At 31.9% G+C, this 24,787-nt stretch overlaps 1 protein-coding gene across 17 annotated transcripts in view; it reads left to right on the top strand.

Annotated features, from left to right (window-relative positions):
* Positions 1–24,787, top strand: part of RhoGEF3 (Rho guanine nucleotide exchange factor 3) — a 253,411-nt gene that overhangs the window by 200,743 nt on the left and 27,881 nt on the right. For 16 of the 17 annotated variants that reach the window (XM_087404371.1, XM_087404369.1, XM_011065722.2 and 13 more), the window contains one exon: positions 18,307–18,415. In XM_087404371.1, coding sequence (XP_087260497.1) covers positions 18,307–18,415 — 109 coding nt within the window. The remainder of the gene's footprint in view (positions 1–18,306; positions 18,416–24,787) is intronic. The other variant, XM_087404373.1, reaches the window with a different exon arrangement.

Raw genomic sequence — 24,787 nt, 5'->3', positions numbered from 1 at the left:
ACTTGCAGAAATCAAGATCTGCATGTAACGGACATTATGCTACCTGATAACGAGGACGATGTCGTTTCCCTCTTACGACGAATTAGCTATGCAAATGCAATTCGTACTGCAGCAGTCAACGCACTCTCGCTGTTATTGGCATTTATGCGCACGCACACGAACGTGCGTGAGACGTTTCGCATTGAGATTAATGTAGCCGATCACACAATACAGCTGAATTATAAGTATAATAAGATACGAAATATCAGAGAATAAGAATTAAGAATCTTTTTAAATAATCCAAGATTGCAAAAATTATTCAAAAAATACTGCACAGAAAAATATAATTTTATTACTAACAACATTTACTTAATTCTTTCTTTTTTTAAGTAACGGTCATCTTTTACAAAAAATATTTTCCTGATAAGAATCTTAAAAATATATTTATTAAAAATTTCAGAAAAATTCATTAATATGTATTCGAAACAAGAATTTTTTTCTTTGAATAATGTATATTCAAATTGATCGAAAAAGCGATTTTATGTAATAAGCAAATCGAATTTGTTATGATTTGATAGTTTTAATTGAAGTATTATTAACTTCCTATTATAAGTACATATATTAAACTTACTATTCAGAAGATATTTTAAATAAATTTGATGTTTGTGATAAACAATAGTACTTGGAACATATTGTTATTATTTACGTTTATGTATTTTTTTATGCATGTGTAATACTTCAAAAAAAAATTCAAGCATTCGAAAATCAATATTTAATCATATTTGACAAATTTTTTTATTTGATATTTACAGAAAACCTGAAAATTGTACGACAAATAATATGTGATGAAATTATCTTAAAACTATAAATAGAATGTCCTTTATAAAAGTACGATAAAATATTACGTTTAAACATTTATTTATTGCATCATTCGGTTTATTCGATATTGAATTAACTCCTGTTTCCTGATAAGGTTGCCGACCCTCCTTGACCGTTATGGCGGACGTTTAGTATCGATTTCTGTTGCTGCTCCACTTACTGTGTGAATTATGTAAGTTGTCGTAGGCCATGGATCGAATATATCATTAAGCGCCACAAACATATATGTCTCACTTATGACTTCTCCTCTTAGTCGAGCTTTCGTTAACACAACTTTTACGATAAGCACGTCAAGAGTTATCCAATGTATACGTGCATCTTTTCTCCATACAAGAAATTCAATATCATAAACGACTTTTTTTGATATTCTCTTGTGGCGGAGTTTATAACCTTCTGATGTAATAAAGGATTACGTGAATAGAAGGAGATCACGCTTCAGTAACGATAAGCGCTGTGAGAAGAGCTAAAAATAGATGACCGACCTTTTATCCTGGGCACATCGTCGTCCATTTTTGAACAGCCATACTAACTTTGAATTGAAGACTCGAATAGGATCAGTCTATAAGTAGACGAGAATATCCAAGTTATTTATTTCTCGCCTAAGGGATTAATATTTACAATTTTGTTGCAAAAACGCCATTTAATATATAAATTTTCAAAATGTGAGGTTTAACAAAGGTACATTTAGAAAAACCGTATAGATGTTCTTGTCCGTACCAAGGAATGTGCGAAATCCTTTCATGGAGCAGGCAGATGGTCGTTGTCGAGAAATTGGACGAGTTTAAGGGATGAGAATCGATCGAAGCGCTGTTCTGCAAAATAATAGACGGGAGGTAAGCGAAAGAACGGAGGTCCTTAAGGACGAGCCAACACAGGAGAAGGGCTTGGCAAGAGTAGGTACCCGACTAGCAGATGTGCTTTTCCTGCGGCCACGCGACAGCTGCCGGACATGTTCGATGATCTCGTTTCAATATATTACAGAGCTTGAACTGTACAAAAGAAAAAAAAATTGAAAACTGAGATAGAGGGAATACGAGGAAGCACGTGTATCGCACACTTCGCGTGCCTACTTGAGACTCTTCACAGCTCTTTCAAATTTCACAAAAGAATCTCATTTTAATTTTACTTGAATTACATTTCCATTGTTTATAAAACTATCAAAATGTATAATTGCTTCAGCAAAATTGTTCTTCCTGTGTAGATGTTAAATTATTATTATTTTTTTGTTTTATTATTAATTGGATAATAAAATATCGATTCCTTTGATTTTAAAAGGATGAAAGAATCTTCTTTTCGTGAGCTCTTTTGTTCAGATCGTCGAAACCGGTCCGGATGGACTGCATTTAGTTGTATAGCAGCTGTTAGCATTTTGCAGAACGGAGACAGAATTGCTATAAGGACAGGAAGAGGGCTGTACAGACACGCAAGAGAAAAGTCAATCATGCCTCCTTTCTGTTTTTGTCGGATTTCTCAAATACTTGTAACGGGGCAACTTGCATCAATTACATTTTCTTTTGCTACATCGCTTGAAGGTAACAAAAGTACAGCAAAAAATTCGCGCGTGCACATCTCTAAGAATTTTAAATTAGAGATAATAAATGTGTGTGCCGCGAAAGAAAAACGTACGAAAAACAAAATCTTCCGAAGGAAATAAGTTTACAATTAATTCCAAAGCTTATAAAAAAAGAGAAAGAAAAAGTGTGAAAAATGGATTCTGCGGGCTATCGCTGTTTTGTTACGTGCGTCGCTTCTAGTAGTGCAACCACTCACTTTATTAAAATCTACGAGTACGCGACGTCGCGACGCATGTAGCGCATGTTGCACGCCACCCCTCTGTCTCTTGGGGAACGTCATCCCCGCCGGACGTGGCGATAACCGGTCCATATGCGGCAAACATTAGATTGCAGCTGCCGACGAGGTACAGATATGCAGATGCATGCTGCACCTGAAAGCGCACGTATGGGAACTTTTGCCCGATCGATCGATTCTGCAATTATCACCCCCATCTATTAGTGCAGCGATGGGCTTTGTTATTAGGGGTCGTCATGCGCTAATTATACATATCCGTAGTGATGAAGTAATATTCGTGTAAACGAAAAAAAAGTTACGGCAGACTCTTGTTACAGAAATTGAAGGTAATCGCAGTGAAAAGGCGATACAAGGCGGATGAGAAGGCGATTCGAAGATCGTGGTGATGAAGGTGAACGATCGCTCGATCGAGGCATTGTTATTATACACAGTTTATCCTTGGGATAAACACCAGACAAAGGAGAGAATCATCGAAATTGAGATAGTTAAATGCTCGCATTTCACGTGAGTCTTGGCAAATGTACTTTTTAGCAAGATGAATTATAACTCGCAATATTGTATTGACCACTTTAAGGATATTTGAACCTCATGGTAGTCTATTTATAAAAAATATTATATCTAATAAGATAGAATAAAATAAATATTATATATGCAGAGTTATTATATAGATGTTGATATACATACGTACAGATATCTATTTTTCAATAACTTAATATAATATCATATTCAATAAAAATTATATTAGTATCATTTTTATATATGCAGAAATATACGTATAAAGTTTTGTTTAAACATTAATGGCTACAAACTTTTTTTTTATTATTCTAAAATTTATTAAGAAGCATTAGACTGATGTATCGTTGCGAAAAAATATCTTCAAAGAAACAGGAGAGTAAGTTCTTTTTTTTTTTAATGATATATTTTTTGTTTAAATCAATGTTCTTCATTAGTTTATATATAAAATAGTTTTGAGATTTTTTTACATATACATCATATTTTATTTTAATACATTTTAATGTGCACAATATATTATATGTATATATAATGTCATATCCATATAAAAATATATTAAAATAAAATATGAAATATGATTTGGCAAAGATTCGCTTTTTGATAATGTCACTTTAATATTGTATATATAACAAGGTTAACTGATTTAAATAAAAAATATTTGATTGTATATTTTAAAAATACATACACGAGAGTTTTCCTTTCACCTTTCATCTTGTCAATAGCAATTTAAATTTTAATCAATAACTTTTATTACGTTTTATTGTAATTTATACAAATATTTATAAAAATATTTTTGATAGATACATTACTTTAAATACGGAGAGCCACTACGGTCTGAATGTTAAAATGTTGAACTACAATATTATATATATTCATTTTAAATGAATTAATTTCAGAAATTATAATTGCATGATATGGTTGTGGAATTTTCAACGCAATCAATCTGAAATATTAATAATCCCCCCAAATTTCCCAAATTTAATCTTAAAAAATTGTAATAAACTTATTGCGAAAAATAAGTTTATTACAGTTTTTTAAAATTAAATTTGAGAAATTTGGGGGGATTATTAATATTTTGATTGCGTTGAAAGTCCGACAACCATATCGGCAATTATAATTTCTGAAATTCATTTAAAATAATTCATTTAAAATGAATATAATAGTTCAACATCTTAACATTCAGACCGTAGTGGCGCTTCGTATTTAAAGTAATGAAAATATTTTTGCATATACAGAATAAATTGAAAATATTTCTATAAAAAATAAAATGTACTTGTTGTATTGTCGCTACTTTTATAAGTAATATAAATTTTTATATATTAAAATATTTAGTTTGTGGTTATGTATGTTCTCAACAAAACGTATACGATTTATTTATTTATATATTTATATATTTTTTAATAATTTAGAGCAATAATTCCTGTTGTACATTAAAATACTTATCAGAACTAATAATTAATCATAATTATAATTTTTCATTTAAATATCATATTTCATGATATTGCTGATATTTATTTTTTTAATATATTAGAATATTCATTAAAAATTGATATTTAGTCACAATTGATTTTCCATTTAAACGAAGTATACTCTGCAATGTACATAATATTACTTAAAGTCTCCCGTTTTTTAAATATATTAAAATATTTATGAAAATTGATGAAATGCGCACGCGATTAATCAATTTCTCCACAAATGTAACATTTTAAAATACTATCAATATTTTTTTCTTTTTGACACTTTAAAATATCCGTGAAGTAAAGAAATCCACGTGAGAACTGCGTAACAAATCAGTTATGCAGAGGATGAATGAACTTCTTGATGAGTGGGATGGATGAGGACATTCTCATCCGTGAGTCCGTCTATCGCAGGATACATTCAGAATCGACAAGAGATAAACCGGGTCAGAACTCAGAACTCATTGACGTCGCGACAGGTTTCCGGCGACGTGGCGCGTGCCACCACTGACCACCACACTCGTTTATATTCAACGAAAAGTGCCGTGTCGTTCTGATAAATTGTAGACGAGAGCTCACGTCTCTCATATTTAAACTGTCGTTTCATGTTTCCTTCCGTCAGGACGGCCTGCTAATAAGAATCCCTTTGTCATGCATTCGCTATTATTCCATTCATGAGTTGTCCATTGTATAGCATTTATATTATTCTATTGAAATTTCGATAGGGCTTTTTGTTGCTTGCGTGAATCTCCGGAAGAGAAGAACATAGTAATAAACAATGATTTTAGAAGAGTTTGTAGAAAGAAAGCGAATTTCATTTTACAAATATGTATGTATATTGCAGAAATTTATTAATCGTATTTTGATTATTAATCAATCATTTTCTTCGATAAGAATTTGAAGTGTTTAATCACAAAAAAATGTTTAACGATTTATGTCACGTAATATATTAATCGATCTTTTATGTGTTAAACCTTTCAAAATCAATTTCAAGATCAATTGAGATCAATTAGTCGATCGAATTGAATTAGACAAAAGATATTTACCAAAGGAAAAATAAATGCAAGAAGATTACGATCGAGATTTGCAGCAGCTCTTAAAACTGTCTGTATTTTTAAGAAAAATATTTTGTGTGAACGAAAGAGTCTTAGAGAAGAAATCACCTTGTTTATACGCGCCGTTCTTAGCGGTGACACTGGAATTTGCTCGGTCATTCACTTCTCTTCTTTCCTTTGCCGACATTCTTTTTGTTATTCTTTCTATCTAGCATTTCCATCTTTTTTCCATTGTCTCTCCTCATTCTTATGACAATGAACTCGCTCAAGAAACTTACCATCACCTGTAGTCATCCATAAAACGTTAGCTTCTGTCGGAATTGAAATTTCTTATTTGACGTTAAAAAATCTTGAGTTAAAAGTCTTACGTAATAACATCGAACAATACTGGGCGTACGAAGATCTTGCAGCAAATATTGCGGAGAAATACCTGTAAATATATTATGATATACGATTGAAGTCGAAAAAGTTTATTGCCTTAGATAGTTATAAAATAAAATGCGGAAATATGAAAAACGATACACAGTTTCACGGCACGATGGAACTTCTTCGGATATTCCCGTAGAAATAAGCCGAAAATGCTCTCGGAGAGAATTTTCAAAGGCGAATAATCCTCAAGCAAGACTTTGAAATCTTACCCTTCTATCTTCCGCGTAACGATAAAACGTCGTGCATAATTATGACTGCACGTGTGTCACAATGCATGTTCTCTTTATCACAAACAGAGCATTATAGTGACATGTCGCTTTTCCATAGATCCAGTTTCGCCAAGTTTAAACCAACGATATTTCGCGAAGCGTGCATGACTCGAATACAACTCTGCAATTCTGCAATTTCTTATGAGAACGATCCGTTATCGATTTCACGAAAATATGTATGAACAATTTAATAAAAGGTCGACTCTGATTTGTTCGAAGGTCGTGCAGATCGTGTTATGGAAACGAACCGTTCTTTACATAGGATTTATTTCTTCGATATATCCATTTTCGATACAACTTTAGGGAACGTACAGGCAGAGAGAGAGAAGTGAGATCCAATTTAAAATATTCACCAAATTGTTTGTATCGGATATTAAAATAGGTCTCCTAAAGAGACACCCCCTTATTTCTCGAAAAACTATTGCACTTTGTTAATATTAATAAAAACATAATCTGTTTAGTAATTAAAGAAGTTAATTATTTAAAAAGAAGATAAACTTATAATTTATATATTTATGACTTGTTTCTGTACAAAATTAGCTAAAAATGAATTCTACAAAATAAAATTCTTATTATCTTGTTTTGCAAATTGCATATTTTAAATAACAATGGCTATGTTACTGATAATATTACATCGTTTTACATGTTTGTAATTTCCTAAATTTTATTTGTATTTTTTCTTTTCTATTTTTTCCACAATATATCCCTAGTTTTAAATGTCCTATTTCTAAATATAAAAGGGGTGCAGTGTAAACTGACACACCTATCTGTAAAACAGACCATAATTTAATCTTTATAGTCTTGTTATAATGTCAAATAACTTTATTGAAGTTGAAGGCAATCGTGTATTTATGGGAAAACTGTCAAAATAAGAAACTGTTGCATTACATGTTTGCGTCTTGCAGAACAGCATAATGTATGTATAATAAATATATAAATCAACAAAAAAAAAACATTTTATATCGAAGTGAAAAGAATTCTAAAAGGTCTTATACACATTTACTTATAGATATTTTGTACAAATAACTTTTATGAAAGAAAAATAATAGGAATATATGACATTACTGTCTATTGTGTTAATTTTGGAGCCTATTTTATCTCTTATTTTTGCTTATCTTACGAAAAAGTTAATTGTGAAAATTGCAAAATTACAAATAGTGTTATAAAAACTGTTATATTATTTGATAGTAGCCACTTTTTGATTTGTATTTATGTTTCTAAAGTTTAATTTTTAATTCTGGTTTATAAAATAAAAATATTATATGGCTGCTAAAAAATTTAATCTTAAAAGATGATCTTGTCGGTATTTCTGGAATATAATTTTCTTCGTAAAATTATCATACTCTTGCAGAACAATCATTTCTTATCTTACCTGAGGATAACCAACTTCTGGCGAGCATGATCTGGTCCCCGGATATATGCTATTAATCCGCTTAGCGCGGAGATTTCATTCAGTAAAACCATTACAAAGTTTGAGGAAACCGCGAAAGTTAGTTCCTGGGAAGCTGGACACATGAGATACAGGCTCGATGGATGTACGTGCAATTCGGGAAGGTTCTCTGATTTTCAGTTGAAGTCGGCTTAACCGTAGCTCTCTTTGTTCTAACATAAGAATTAACATGGGATTTGTTGCGCGTAAGTCAACTCGTAATAATGAAGCACGTAATAACGAAGAGAAGACAAAAGATTAACTTCTTAGACTATAATATTCTTAATAATCTTTCCAATTTGAAAGTAATGATTTCTAAAACTTGATTTTTTTCTTTGGGTAACTACAACGCATAAAACGCTAGTTTTACAATTCTTTCTATCAGATTATACACGGAACAAAAGACAAATTATAGTAAAAAAGTTATCATAAAGATGATGAAAAAAATAGAAGAAAACGGTAATACATATCATCATAAAGTTATCATAACACATATCGTCATAAAATTAAAAATAATAAACTAAGGTTTATCATAAAATCCAAAGATTTATATAGGAACTGACCTTACAATTAGACTTGATTTATTCATACTTGACTTATCATGAATGAACATGCAAGCTACAGATTACAATGAATCTTGTACAGGCAAATGCAAAATACATCAAACAGCGAAATACTGGTTCCGTGGGAAGAACTTGATAGATTTACTTTGACCTACTCGAAGAAGAAAGAAATGAAGATTTATATGTGCGTGCGTGCTTGTGTGTGCGCATGCGTGTGTGTATGTGTGTGTGTATGTGTATGTGTGTGGGAGAGGATCGTATTAATTAGATAGCGATATTGCAAATTGAAATTCAATAGCCGTATAGCGAGTAGGGTCACGCATCGCGTGGGGCCGTATCGGCTTTCACGTGAGACGTGCATTCACGAGACATGCATCCTATTCACGACCGGAATACGTTATTCGCCGAACTGAAGGTTCTCACTGTCGACGAGAATTCTACGTTTGTATAATTTTCGATTTGCACGATCGATACTTTCCCCGCTGGCACATATCAAAACTCCACGTAAAATTCAAGAGAGAACTGCATGCATGTCCCGCAATGCGCATAATAGAAAATATATCTCGAGTCCAAAGACTCGAACAACTATTTCAGTTTTTCTTTCAACTTAAATGTTAAATTACAGATACAGAGGATTTGTTGAATTGAATCTGCTTGAGAAAAATTGAAATGTAAAATTTTGTTGCCTGTTTGCTGCAGTTTAACTTCAAGTCAGCTACGGAAACTACATCTAAATTCTAAATTCGTCCTGTTTGAAGTATAGAATGGAAGAAAATCTTTGCTTTACGACGACTGAAAGAAAGGGTCAAAGACTTTTCATCCACAATTTAAAACCTTGTAATACCAATCGTACAGATTGTGCAATCGTCTAAAATTGTCGTTTCGGCTCCAAATGATCCGTTACTGTAGTCGAAGCTTAGAGTCTTGTATAAATTTCTGCGAATTATTATTTTATTCCATCATAAATCCATATAAAATGACGAATCTCTAAATATGATTCCCTTCGTATGTACGTAATACTGTTATGTATTTGGTATTTCCGTGAGATTTCCAAATCTCAGTGCGTTACTTTAGCGTTATGACTTATCTTCGCAGCCGACGTTGAGAAAACGGCGGATGAGACAAAGAGAATAAAAATAAGAAAGCGAAGAAGATAAAGAAGAGTCCGTCGACAAAAGGCGGAATCGTATATCAATAGATACATATATACAAAGTCGTCACGAATGCTCCGCGGATGCAAGGTGGGCTTTATATTCTGCCGACCACCACCAACGTCGTTTTATCCCTTCGGGCGGTCTCTTCGTCTCGTAGGTGATTCTCGGGATGAGATGTTTTACGGCGGGCATCGACTGTGCTTACATAAATCAGCTCCACGATTTTCAGAAAAATCCCAAAACCGCAGAAACGTCGAGAAATTGTTAAAAAAAAAAAACAAACACTGATATATAATACCACAGAGAGTTATTATAAGTAAATTGTTTGTGTTGATAAAAGTATCATTAGACAAGTCTTTCTCAAAGGAAAATATTTTATTAGGTGTTGGAATTAATTCGTAGCGTTTTTTAATGAAAGAATGTTATTTATTTCACATGAGCATTAAAAAATACATTAATGAAAGTACTTCCCATCACTTGTAAAACGCTACGAATTAATTCCAACACCTAATATATTACTTAATTTATATCTCGAGTTATGCATTCGGATTTTAATTTGTTATTGTTTTTATATGTGAAAAACGCGTCATTTAAAATTAATAAAGTAATAAAATAAGCAATTATAATTCGAAATTGGATCAATGAGAATAAATCTAATTAATGAGAAATTAATGAGAATAAATCTAATAAAATGGGAAAATGGCAGAATTGTCAGGAATTATTAGCTGCTGCAAATATTTGCTTGAATTCACGACTAAACGACAAAATTTATTTTACATCGAATAAATGCGTTTAACAACATTTGCCGCAATGTTGAGAGTATTTTCCCTTAAGTATTTTCCCGACGAGTACAGGGATGGACTAAACATCTCATCCGGACCGACCACTCCCGTGGCAAACGTGAATCCATGCGTTTAATGCACATACGAGGTGAAGGCTTCAGAATCGATTTTTTATGATCCACAAAACCTCCCTTTATCGGCATGTGTTCGTCGCATCAAAATCGAGGAAATGCCGTGCTCAATTTACGAGCATCGCAACCGAGCTTGTAGACTATGTAGAGGATTTATGGCATAAATAAAAAAAAGATTGTTTGGATAAAAATGTATTATTCGAAATATATACTATTAATGTAACGTAACTTATTATATCCCTCCTCCTCTCTTATTTTTACAACATAAGTATTATATATATATATTATATAATAATTATCATTTATTGTAATGTTTATAAATGATATTATTCATAGTACCATGAATAATCTATTGTTTTATCTACATTGTAAATGAGCGATGTGCTAAACAATCACATAATTTAACAAAATTTTATATGCATCGCGTGAGTTTTCATAATTTACTTACTGTTTTGTATAGAACCTTGTTTGTTGACTAAAGTTCGAATTATATTTTTAGAACAATTTAATCAGATAATTATCTCTACCGCATATTTTACGTTGACGTCAGAGAGTCTGCCTACATTCTCATTAAGAAGAAATATTATTATTTGAATAATGTGTCTTTGAGAGATTATATAATTATTCTTTATGTAATTATCTCATTATTATTTTGATATAAATAAATAAACAAAATAAATATAATTTTAATGACATTTTATTTTTTCTACTTCAATACGCGTGTAGATGACAATAAAATGTTATGTTATATTTTATACTCTATTTTATGGAGATCTTTTGCAGCTTAAATCTTCACGATGACTGTCAAAAATCCATTCGCATTTTGCAAATTTCACGCAATTTTGTTGATTATGCTAAATTAGTCGAGATGATGCGACACGCGAACGTGAAACTCACAAATGGAAAAAGGAGCCACCAGTACTTCGTGCGCTAAACGTACAAAACCTTAATGGCTTGAAAGAGATCCGTCAGCAAACGGCTGCGGAAACATACAAGTACGAGTGCTATTAACAACGAACCGATAAATGCCGCAATTCCGTTTTAACGCTCGCGTGAGCCGCGAAAGTTCTGAATCCTTGAAAATGCAAGAAAAAGGGAAGTTGGAGTTTTAAATGGCCTGGTGATTCGGTAATCTACCTTGTAATATTACAACTAGTTTCTACCACTCATATGACGGCTATATACGTACATATTCATTCAGCGAATAACGCATGTCCAATGATTGTAAGCAATTCTTCAAATAAGGATATGACAAGTGAAAAGAGTTGCTGTATAATAAATCATACTTGTCTTGCATGGAGCTAGAGAGAGAGAGAGAGAGAGAGAGAGAGAGAGAGAGAGAGAGAGAAAATTCGAAGTAATAATAATTAATTCATAACATACGTAATTTTCCACTCAGTTAACTATGACACACAGAAAAATAATTTAATAAGTAATTATTTACTTAAATTTTTTATTAATTTAATAAATTTTAATAAGTTTATTTGAACAGTTCTGAAAATATTTACTAAATGTAAACATATATTTTTTCGGAGAAGAACCATTAATGATTTAATGATTTTTTTTTCCTCTAAGTAAAATATTTATTTACTATAAATACATATTTACTTAGTACTATTTAAAAAAATTATATGTATGAAGATTTAGTGAATTTTTTAAATATAATATGTTTTAAATTCTTACACGAACATAAATTTTATTCTGCAATTTACCTTATATTTATCTAAATTTTTCTCTTAATATAATGTGTACAATTATTTTCTGTTTTATATAATTAATGCAATTCCAATGAACCATTAATAAAAAATAAGAAATGCTAAACTTTTCGGATTATTATTTCATCGCATTGATATTGTATCAGTTTTGTAATACATAATAATAACGATGCAGAAATAATAATAATATTAACTTTATTATTTTTGTACTTAACAAGACTGAGAAGTCTTGTTAAGTACAAAATGTGGAAAAGTAAAACAAGAAGATACCTTATATATAAAACAAACGAATAATTATGACACGAGTTATAACGAGTGCGATCGATGTTACATTCGTTTACAGTCATGCGATGATAAAATGATCACCGAAGAGAAATTAATTCAAACCTCTGACTGTTATTCAATTGGATCGTCCAATGTTGATATGCAGCGGCAATTTCACGGAAACGTCTTGCATAAAGCAAAACGATACGTTATACGCGAATTATGGACGTCATGAGCGTTATCATTCAACGCGCGATAGAACGATCATTCCTAGGATGCGCGCAGACTTCGTGCCAGTTCAATGCGCCTGTTAAAAGGGAAAAATCGTACATTTATCCGTGAATCTATCATGCTGTAGGGCGCGGAGTAGCGGCAGTGCATCGCGCGCGTCTCTTAAATAAGCGAGGACGCCGAGAGCGAGAAAAGATTCACAGGTATATTCATATAAGACGTGGACGGGGCCGAGGGGAAGCTGTTGCGTTGTGAAACCGGTAAGATTTTACGACCGGTTATTACCCACCAGCGAGCACACCCACGCGCAACGCGGCCCGGTAGAGGTATTTCGGCGCCCCGGGCAAAACAGCGAGTCTGCGCCTCCATATTAAGCATATGATAGAAACACAGGTTGAGAAAGTTGTCTATTCTTCTTTTTAAGTAATAAAGTTAAAATATTAAAAAATTCGAAGAACGCGGAGAAAAGAAAATCGACGCATTCCAGAAAATTTTTGTGTCGTTTTAGATAAGAGAAGACCGACTTTAAGTTGGTTAAGACTTCGATTAGAGACAAGTTATTTTTGAGATAAAAATTTAACGACGTCCTTATTTTTGGAACATCGATATTCTGTGTACTTTGTATCTATCTTTAAAAAGAAAAATAGAAAAACGTATTTTGTATTTAATATTTTTAATTAATTTTATAAATAATGCTGGATTTATATATATGGACAAAGAATAGATTATATCATTTATAATATTATATAGGCAAATATGTCACGTAATTTATTATTTAAACAATTTGTTAATTCCTTAAAGAAAATACAACAAATTAAAAGTTACTTATGTTTCTCGATAATTGTCGAGAAATATAATTTTCGTGCAATACGTTACAAGGTAACGCAGTTAACACGTAAAACTTCTTAACCTTGGACGTATCGCTGGTGATATTTACGTGTTGGCACTTTTCACGTCGAAAATTCATGCGTTTCCACGAGAAGAATCCAGTATGCCTGGTTGCAAGCACGTATCGTAGGTATCCGCTTATGTACACTGAGCACGACGTGCCAATATCCTTCAACCGTACTACGCGGCTGGTGACGTAGTTTCCACGTACCAGACGGTAAATATTAGATCCCGTACCGTCGTTCGCGTTTTTGTAATCATCCATCAAATTTTAAAGTACCGTATTTCATAATGGCACAACCGTGCCATGCATTTACCTTCGTCGAAGCTTTTAGATACGGATATCTTACAAAATGTCTATCTCGACGCGCGATTTTGAAAAATTTCACAAGAAAAACGACTATGTAATATGTACTTACATTATCAAAATTAATTAAAATTCTTAATTAATAAAGACTTGTAAGAAGATCTTACAAGAAGCTCTTTTATTTCGCGAGATTCCCTTATCAAACGATAATAACTCGAACTATTAAAGTCTGAACACAAATAGAAAAATGTGTAATTAAAGTAATATATAGTTTATACAAATATTTTTTAAAAAGTTAATTTGAAATTAAGTTATAAAATCTAATTTTATTAAATTAATTTCGAATTAATTTTTTTGATTAAACGTGGCAATCTCTAATTTAAGAAAAATGAATTTCAATTAAAGATATTCAAATGAATTTCAAATTAAAGATCGACTTCTTCGATTATAAAAAATAAAAGTGTATCAAAAATATTTAATAAATTAATAATTTTGGATGGATTTCTTTAGAAAACAATTGATTTAATTAAATTGCAATTCTGTCCGCTAAAGTTCTCATATGTATATTAATCCATTGTTATTATCATAATACAGGATGTAACTGAAATAATGCCCATTAACCATACAGTATTATTCCTAATAAAAAAGTCGAAGAGTAATAATTAACGAGATATTAATTTCTAAATATTGCGCATAAATAGAATAGACGCATAAAATCGATGTATAAGACAATTTTAAAATATCTTTCCAAATGAAGAGTTGAAAGTTTTTCTTAAAAAACTCTCAAAAATATGTTCAAGTTGTTTTATACATTGATTTTAAACATTTTGCTCATTGAGCAACTAAAAAAAATATTGCGAAAATTGCAAAATGATAGAGGACTTTTTGTCTCAGTTTTTTATTAAGAATAGCACTACATGAGTAGCGTTATTTCAGATACACCCTGTATAAGAACAAATCCATTAATATTTATACAACGAAAGGTTGGACAATCTTCACTTCTAGAAATGTAAGACATTTATAGCTCTTCGAGATTAACTTGACGTTGGTCTTACATTATGATCGTACAGCTAATTATAATCAAAGGTTAAAGGAGGCTTTCGCCGACGCCTCCTTGCTTCGCTTTCCTGTCGGTAATAGAGAAGGTTAACATGACAGCGAACAGAGTCAACATATCGAGAACCGATCTTTCGTAAAAAGACGAGAGCTGCACGTCGTTCATACTCAACGGGGTTAAGTAAATCTCGTCCGTTCTGCGGATGACAGTTGGCCGCTCCCATCGCGCGCGCGAGGAAAGAAGATTCCGCGCTGGTCTCGATCGGTACCACGCGTAGAAAGTGGAATAAATCGATGAACTCTCAGGTGCCTAAGAACACCGTATACACCGTGACCTGCCTTCAATCGTAGTCGGCTCGCGGCTAGAGTTACCATATCCGAAACACGAGGAAAATGTATAATACATATGTACACTTTTTAAAAAAAGGTGACCCGAGAGAGAAGGGATATAACTTTTCATACGTTAAATGTCAATATTTAACCCCTTCAGACTCTTTATACATTGTATAAATGTATATCAAATTTGAAAACATCCATTAAAATTATTTAATTCTATCAATATTATCTGAAATCTGATATACAGAACAATATATATGTTCGAAAAATAGCCAAAATTTTGAAAAATGAATTATTTAATATGAATTACTTATATTGCGTATGAATTGTAAATTTGAAAAAAATATTTTTAACATGGCTCTAATAAAATCAAATTAGAAGGAATTAATAAAATGAAATTTCTAGACCATAACTTTTTCGATAATTAATATAATTTTAATTACAAGTAATAAAATTTTAATTAATAACCAATGACTTTAAAAAAGAGTACATGTATTTTTAAAAGAATACAACTGTTAATTCTACTCGCGGCTGACTATGTCAGCTATTCGCGGCCGTCACCGAGGGTACTTTCTTTTTATTGGCTTTTCTTCTCTTCTATCCTCTCCTATCTTCCCTGCGCAACACGAACGATACGAATGCACTCGTTCTCTCGCGCCTCGCCATACCGCGGCGTTTATTATCGCCTTTCACCATTTGACGATCGGTACGTCGCCGTTGCGTGTTTCTAGCACGACGACGTTGCGAGGTATATTCGCGCGCGAATAATGAAATACTGCCGTGAGAATGCGGGACCAAGCGATTTCCGCTTCTTTCTCTCTCTTTTTTTCCTCAGCGCAAGTGCATGCGCGTCTCCGATCGTCTGAGATTATTGCGATCGGCTGATTCTCTTCACATCACGTGGATCGATTTCTTAATTTCTTTGATCCATTATGAAAATCGAGCAAACGCTTCGTTCGTTAAATTGGAAAGGTTTTCGCAATTTGTTTAGGAATACAAATAGGAGCAACGATTTCAAGATCTGCGATGCAAATAAGTATCGAGAAGATTAGAAATTGCGTTCTTCGCTTGCTCCACGCACTTTAGTGTATACGCACGCATTGCCGGATTCAAGTAGAAAGTCGAGCCCACGTCATTGCGCGCTACGTGTGATACGTAACCCGAGATTATTGTCTCGTGGCACGACAATCGGAACGATTAATCGTCATCTTTGTGAGAGGGGTTATCGACGAAACGTTGGTACAAATCGTACCTGGTGATCCTTGACCCCATAACTTACAACATCGCACCCATTATCGCGTCAGGACGATAAGCCATGCGCTCCATCGTAATTTATTACGAAAATGTTTTCCCCGTTCAATCGCGAGAGCCGCGAACAATGTCGACCGAATCGTATGAACCTCCTCCTTATCGCACGTCGACGAAGAAAATCACATTTTTATTAATTGCATTACTTCCGCTTTATTCCTGCTCATAATGTGTGTTTTTCAAATTGTGATATTTATAGTGTCGTCGGTGATTGCGCAATTTGATTGTATAACACGCGATGCGAAACAAATTTATTATTAAAATTTACAATTTTACAAGGTAAAACTATTATGATACGAATTTAAACCGATGCGAATAAATCTAATTAAATATGGATCTTAGTGCTTAAATGATCTGTGTGATTTAATATACACATTTGTTTCTGCAAATCGCGCGCCGAAATTTTTTTTCTTGAAACGCAATCATAAGCAGAAACAAAATAACAATATCATTTATTAAATTGACAAGTAATTAATGATTTTTTTATGCTAATAAGCATCTTTATAAGAATATTAATAATCTGATGTTAATAAAAATCTTAAATCTATGAATAATTTATTGCGAAAAATTGCCTCAGCTTTAACAATCTTATAAAGCTGTGCATATTAGCATCAAAAATTATTAAATTTCTTATCAATTTAATAAGTCATATTACTACTCTGATTTTGCTCATGATTGCGTTTCAAGATCGAAAATGATTGCGGCGCGCGATTTGCAGAATTAGATGCATAAATTCAAACGGAAATATCTAAGATTCACTTTGATCAAATATCTTCTTTACTTAATTAAATGCATAAGATAAAACTATGTTTATATTAAAATTTTGTTCTTTAATATAATAATAGAAAATTTAATGTAATAATAATTTATTTTTAATAAGAATATATTTAATCGTTTTCTATATTAGTATCTTAAAATCATTTGGTATAATTTCTATTTTTGTTTGAGCGACTTTGCAATCAATTTTTGTTCAATGAAAATATGTCCACATATTTTACGTATCAATATAAATAAATAGAATAATAAAAAGATTGTGGTTTTGTTTTCATTGCATATTGCGATTATTAAACGGTACTTTTAAAACGGCGTGTGTTGTAACGTTAAAAAAAGTCCACTGTTCGTTGAAACGAATGTGGCATGCATATATATTTGCCACCAGTACGCACGATTGCGAGGCGCACAGCCGTTTTTCCGCGTTATTGAACTAAGCGCACGAATTATTTTAACAGAATTTTATTACGCGAAACCTGTATTCCGGTCTTCTATATCTATATACATACATATCGTACTTGAATGCGACCTACTAAGATAACGAACTGCAACTCTGAGACGTATGTTGAATTTGCTCAACTCCTCCAAACCCATTAATTAAGATTCAAGCGACGCACCGCGTTGTGTTTATTGATTAATCACTGACGTGGCGCATCCATTGGACACACTGCTATCCGATACCGATAACACACGATAAGCCTATATGTGAATTAATTGAGATAACGTTACTTATACAATTCTACTGCGAATATAAGCGTGCGAATGAATAAGTCTTTGAATCACTCGGTATATCAAGTTACGTCAATGAGAGAATATAAAGCGATATGTGTGACTGTAAGTCCAAAAGACTTCAACAAAGAGATAAGGATTTCTCAATTTACATCAAGTCCTATTTTTAATTGACATTTTTCATTAAATCATTTTTTTTGTCATATACTGTCGCAATAAAGATAATTGAATTTTCTTGTTCGTCTGTTGCAGCAGGTCAACATCCTGGCAGCGAGGACAAGATTCCCAGCGATCCAGTCCTAGTCCCAGCAGACTCCGTCACACGCAGGAAGCGGCTACATCTCACACAGCCCCCGTTTCTGTAAGTTAAAAGAATATAATAAAAGAATTGCAGTAATTACGTAATCAAGAATTATATATGTAATCTTATTATAATAATTATATAATAATTATTATTACATTGAATTATTTTTTAATTATTATTAAGTATAATTATGTTACTAAAGAAATAATTAAAATATAATAGAAGATGGAAGTGATTACTTAAAAGAATAAGTAATCTAATTATGGTAGAGCACGAAGTCGTTTCGATACTCCGAGATCAATACTTTAATCTTGAAGAAAAAAAGAATAATAGACGATCCATTTAAATAATCAAACTTAATTATTTGATATAAAACAGGGAAGATAGAGTCGCGTTTTTATTCAATCGATTTGCGTGTTGCATTTGTGTCTAAAAATATATGATATTTTAAAGTAAAGTATATATAACATCTCTTTCTTGAGGTTACTATATTTCTATATATGTATACATATTGCATGACGTAAAACCTGCGTCTTTTGATTCACTCCTCCCAGAAGAGTAATATTATTTTTCCTTCAATGAATAACAATGGCTTTGCGGCATCTACGTCGCGGATTGGCTACAGCGATGCATTATTACTGGTGAACGTGACGGTAAATAACTGGTATCGTTTGATAAATTAACTGACCTGTCAGGTATAACATTATTTTCTCCGCGTACTTATTTCTCAGTCATATGTTACCAAAAAATTTGACTGACTATTTTTGGGTCAATATACATTTAAGCCAGGATTGGATAAGTTTTTGTAATCAATTTGTAAAAAAGAAATAGAATTTTATATTTAATATAACATGAAATTACTTCCTTTAATATTTTATTCTTCTTGTTCTGTGTCTCTAGTTTCTTATCAGAGACGTAACTCGTTCTGCATTACTCATATAGATATATGAAACCTACAGTTTCAAACGACCTATATTAGAGGAAGCAGCATGCATCCTTTCAGAGCACCTATTTATTAATGGAAGATTAATATTTATTCAAATTATGTTTATTGAAATGTAGTTACATTACATTTGTCAATAGCAACAACTTATTTTATTCGAACTGTAACTATACTCAGCAAAATGAGCTTATTTAAATTGGAGTTGTTTCCATACTTTTCGACAGCAACAATTTACTTGCAAGCTATTTAAATTTATTTCCAGTTTATTATAAACAATTTCGGAGAAAAAACAATCAAAAACAATGATCAAAATTAATTTAAATTAAAAACAATTAAAATTAAATTTACCTTTACTGTTTCCTTAAAACTATTATACGTTCTTAACTACGTCAATTTTAAATGATTGATCATCACACTGTATAAGTCACTGGTGATTTTGTTTATATTTGTTATATTTATTAAATATAACATGAATTTCATAATTTGTTTTAAAAAATTATAAAAATTATTATAAAGAAAAAAGTCTTATGGTTTGCGGGTTATTATCGTGTCGTGATCCGTTGCTAACGCCAACGTTTCGTGAACCTTGCCGTTTACTTCATCAGGATAAAGTATCAGTGCGCTCCTCACCCTGATAAAGTGAACGGCAAGATTCACGAAACATTGGTGTTAACAATGGATCACAACACGGTGATGACTCGCAAATCCTTTGGCACCTCTGAAGAAAATACTCGTGAAAGTCTTAAAAGTATTATCAAAGAATCTAATATATTTTCTAATATTAAATTCTAATATTAGATTAATATTATCTAATATTCATATTAGATTGGAACAAAAGTTCATAGCGCTACATGTTCAGCAAAATTTCTTTAAAAATCTATTTTTTTAATTGCAGTATTATATTTTTAATGGAGTTATGAGCAATCACACAAGAAGCAAAATGCTTCTTTTATTTAATCTGCGATAATTCAGTAGCAGAGAGGGGGGGAGGAGGGGAGGAAGGGAGAAGGAAGGGGAAGGAGAGGGAGAGAGAAAGAGAGAGAGAATCTTAGGAAAATTTTTTAAAAATAATTTTATAGGGAAAACTTTAAACATTTCAATAGAAAGTTTTTCAAAAATTTTTACACGGTTTTTTTTTTGTTAGATCCACAAAGTGAGAAGAAAAATTTTTGTCTTTTTTGTTTTCTATATGTAAAAATGATCAAATAGTGATCTTTCGAAAGTAGAGATAAATTTCGTTCATTGTAAACAAAATTATAGCTATTTGAATTTTGAAATTCATAGCGCAATAAACTTGTGTTTCAATGTAAAATATATCATGCATAATATGTTATAATTACATATTCACGTATGATATCAAAATTATTTTGTAATTCGTTTCCTTTTATCGATAAAATAGCAAGCGACCTGAACTACAAATCCAGCGTGAGTCACCTTTAATCCATGTAGCATGGAACGTGTTAAAGGATTACAAATGTAGTTTACAAACTTAGACCTTTCACGCAAAGGTGTATTTGGACCAGAATTGTTTTGCCAATTTACTATTTTTCCGTTTGCTGATTCACTGTTTTACTATTACAATCGGATTAATTAGTTAACTGAAAGATTACTGACTCGTTGGTATTGATAATAGATTAACAAAGATTGATTAAGAGCTGAGCCTAATTGTTCTGTCTCTTAATATGTATGGGAAAGGCGAAAACCCCGTGTGAAGTTCTTATTATTTCCTACTTTGGAATGTCTTTCTTAAGAGAGAAAAGACTTACTAAAATGAAATACAGTAGAATCCCACATTAATATTATGTTGACAGTATAGGACGTCATTTTTATTTAGTAAATTATCATCACTCTAATTACTTTTAAAATAGTACATTGTTCAAATCCAATTAGTAATTTAGACACTAATTTAGACGAGAAATATTTAAACACGTGTATATATATATATGAGAAAATTTTGATTCTTAAATATTATTAACCCTCCGGTATCACTTTGTACCTTTTAAAAGGCACAGTTGATATCATGTTTTCTCAAAATTCTTATTCAGATTTGAATATATAAAAAATAAATAAAATGTATTCTTTAATTCTTATTACAGTAAAAACTCATTATTAAAGATTTCACAAGCTTACAAGATTTTTTCAGATTTTAATGTAGTCCGGAATCATAAAAAATATATATTGTTTTTCTCAACTGCCTAGAGTGTTTTTAGAAATTATGATCAAAAATTTCGGAGTGGTGCTGGAGGTTTAACATACATAAAAAAAGAAATTATCTCAAGTTACAAAAAATTTCAATAGGATAATAATTTTATTGTATCTTTTTTCGGTAAAAATTCGAGAAGTATAGATAAATTTATCATTTTCTTAATTTTTAATAAAAAATTCATTTTTTTCAATTTTCTTAAAAATTAACTATTTGAATATAATTCAATATTTTTTATTAACATAAAAGACTTTTATGTTTATTCTTACATTGCAGAAGGAAAATTATGCATTCGATTAATAAAAAAGAATTACCCGTATAATTATAATAAATACACAAAGTGAGCGAATTAATGGCTAAACAACAATCCAATAAATCGCGAATCAAATTGGCTCTGTTTATCGATGTAAAACCATAAATTTGTTATTATAGAACTCTTGTGTTAGTCAATGAGACATTGCAATTCTTAATTAAACAGACCTCAAACAACATCGCTAATCTTCCGGTCTGAACACTCGGTAGACGTGTAGGCCGATGCATGTCGTCGATTTATTTTAGACACACACACACACGCGCGCGCGCGCGCGATAAAACGCCCATTCCTCATAATTAAATAGAGAATCTTTTCAATTCTGTCGATAACAAGTTGACCGACTATTAATCTTCAACTTGGACAAGTATAACATACATGTTCGTTTTTCATTAGTTCGAGTCATAATTTCTTCATTGCAATGTATGATGATTTGAGGACTGCTCGATAAGAACTTAATAGACTTTGAGACTTGATCACAAGCTTTGTATAAGAACTCTACCTGCGTTTCTGGAGCTAAGGACTAACATATTGTACTTATATTATTAGTGATTCATTCATCATTGCTGGCTATTTTTCTCCCTAAGACTATTTTCGTCGCAACGCCGACGTCGCGTAGGAACTCATTTAGCCGACATAATATCGACGATGATATTTCATCCGACGATTTAAATACGAGGTGTAGCAATAAAGTTTAGTGAATATTATGAGAAAATAAATTTATATTTAATTAATATACAAATGACTTTTACTGTTCTTCAAAGTAATCTTTAGAGATAATACATTTCTGACGTTCTTACATACAGTTTATGAAAATTTTGTATAAATCATTTTTAGATATTGCCTTAAGTTTTATATATATATATATATATATATATATATATATATATATATTCTGAATGTCTGAAATGTTTGTGAATCAAGTTCCTTTCATCATCTTTTTTTAGTTTAGAGAATAAAAAGAAGTCTGCTAGAGCATTTGGGGAAATGGAGTGATCACATTTTGAATCAGAATTTAACTCCATCAGATAGAACACAGCGTTATAATTAAGTTATAATAATATCATCATTTGATATTTAAAAATGAATTCAAAAATAAATATATATAAATAAGGTCATGATATTTTATGATTATTATGACTTCTGTGTTTTACTTATAAAACTGTGTGACAAGAGCGACTTAAGGCGATATCCAAAGATAACTTTTCACAGAGTTTCCGCAAGTTATACGAACGTTATCAGAAGTGCATTGACTCTGAAGAGAATTACTTTAAAGGATAAAAAGATCATTTGTATATTAATTAAGAAGTACTTTGTTAAAAATTAAATTAAATTAATTTTAACTTGAGGATGTATAATGGATTTTCTGAGACAAGCAAAAATGTTAAAATTATAATAATATTTTTTTTACAAAAATGTAAATTGCGTAATTTGCATTAATTAAATAGTATTTCTTTCTCTAATAACATTATCGAACTTCATTGCCACACCGTACGTTATTCGCGGCACGCGAACTCCGCGCGACGGCTCGCTGTCGTAGATTTCCGATCCGAGTATAATTATCGATTACACGGAAGCGATCATCGATCGGCGACACGTGAGTAATGGCCCCAATGCCGGTGACGTCTCGACGGTAGCTGTACGTAGGAATAGGGATGCATCACTGTGGTGTACCGCGAACGGCTTGCGACGACCTACATGCATCATCCGCAGTGACGACAGTGTGCTCGTTAACATCCGACGTATCGTGTCGAACTGACGTTATCCACTGCGCGTTTATAACCGGAAGCGGACGTCTCGGGAACGTAAAGTCCCACGTTATACGCGTCACACTCTTGCGGCAGGTGTAGCTCCTAGGCAGGTAATTTATGCTCCTAATGGATGCTTTCCATTTGATGATACAAGTTGACACAAGCATCGTTCTATCTTTCTTGACACTCAGTGAGTAACGGAGATAGAACGACATTTGTGTTGACTTGTGTTGACACCAAATGGAAAGCATCTAATAATGATAAAATCGAGCGAATATTTCTACTATCTTAAGGGGATTCTAAAGACGTTTTACCGATTCGATAGGAGTTACACACATTTATGTGTTATTGACATCCTACCACTATTTAGCTAATCTTTTATATTAGGTATCTAAACTTAATTCTAAGAATTTAACATTGTTTATTCATGTAATCCTTAGTTCAAACTAAAATCATTTAACATTTTATACAAAGTATAAAACTCGTAGGTGTATAAAATAAATATTGTTACGAATCGACGCCAAAATCCGATAATAAAACTGTAATCTTCCAACTTTTTTTCGTTTTTGACATATGATGTCAAACGAGTCTAACCAGTTTAGTAAGTAGTTAGAAACTACCTACATTATTGTTTATACTTTAATTCTAGAAAAGGATTTTTTAATCTAATAAAAGAAATTAGAAAAATACACATTTGAAAAATATCAGTAAAGCATAAACGACTTTAGAATCCTCTTAAACGCTGTATTCAAAATGGAAGATTGAAAAAGAGAACACAAGACAGTTTAAATTGACAGATTCTCTAACAGCGGATAACCGATGAAGCAAATTATTTGATGAAAATGTCATAGATTGAGATTATATTTGACAGATATTCAAGTTTCTTAGAGCACGAGAGCGTTAAACGAAATTTCCATCGAAATAAAAGCCAAGTGGCACGATTCAAATTTCCATAATTTTCCGTTTGAATCGAGTACGATTATAGTGAAACGGATTCGAGGGGTGTCGGCGATAGAAGTTCGACCGAGCGGGATTTATCTTGTCGATATATATGTGTATATCTATATATATTCACACACATCTATATACACATATATTGTATTAGATTTCTCGCCGCATGGGAATCTTAATTAGTAAAACGCCGTGCGCGGTGTCGAGGCAGCTGCAAAGATATAATCGACCTTTGTGGCTCGACACCCCTTCCATTTCCTGTCTAGCGTGG

This window comes from Acromyrmex echinatior, chromosome 3 (genome assembly GCF_024713525.1).
Source record: "Acromyrmex echinatior isolate Ae372 chromosome 3, ASM2471352v2, whole genome shotgun sequence".
Taxonomy (NCBI): Eukaryota; Metazoa; Arthropoda; class Insecta; order Hymenoptera; family Formicidae; genus Acromyrmex; species Acromyrmex echinatior.
This window is presented reverse-complemented; position numbering and strand designations above follow the sequence as displayed.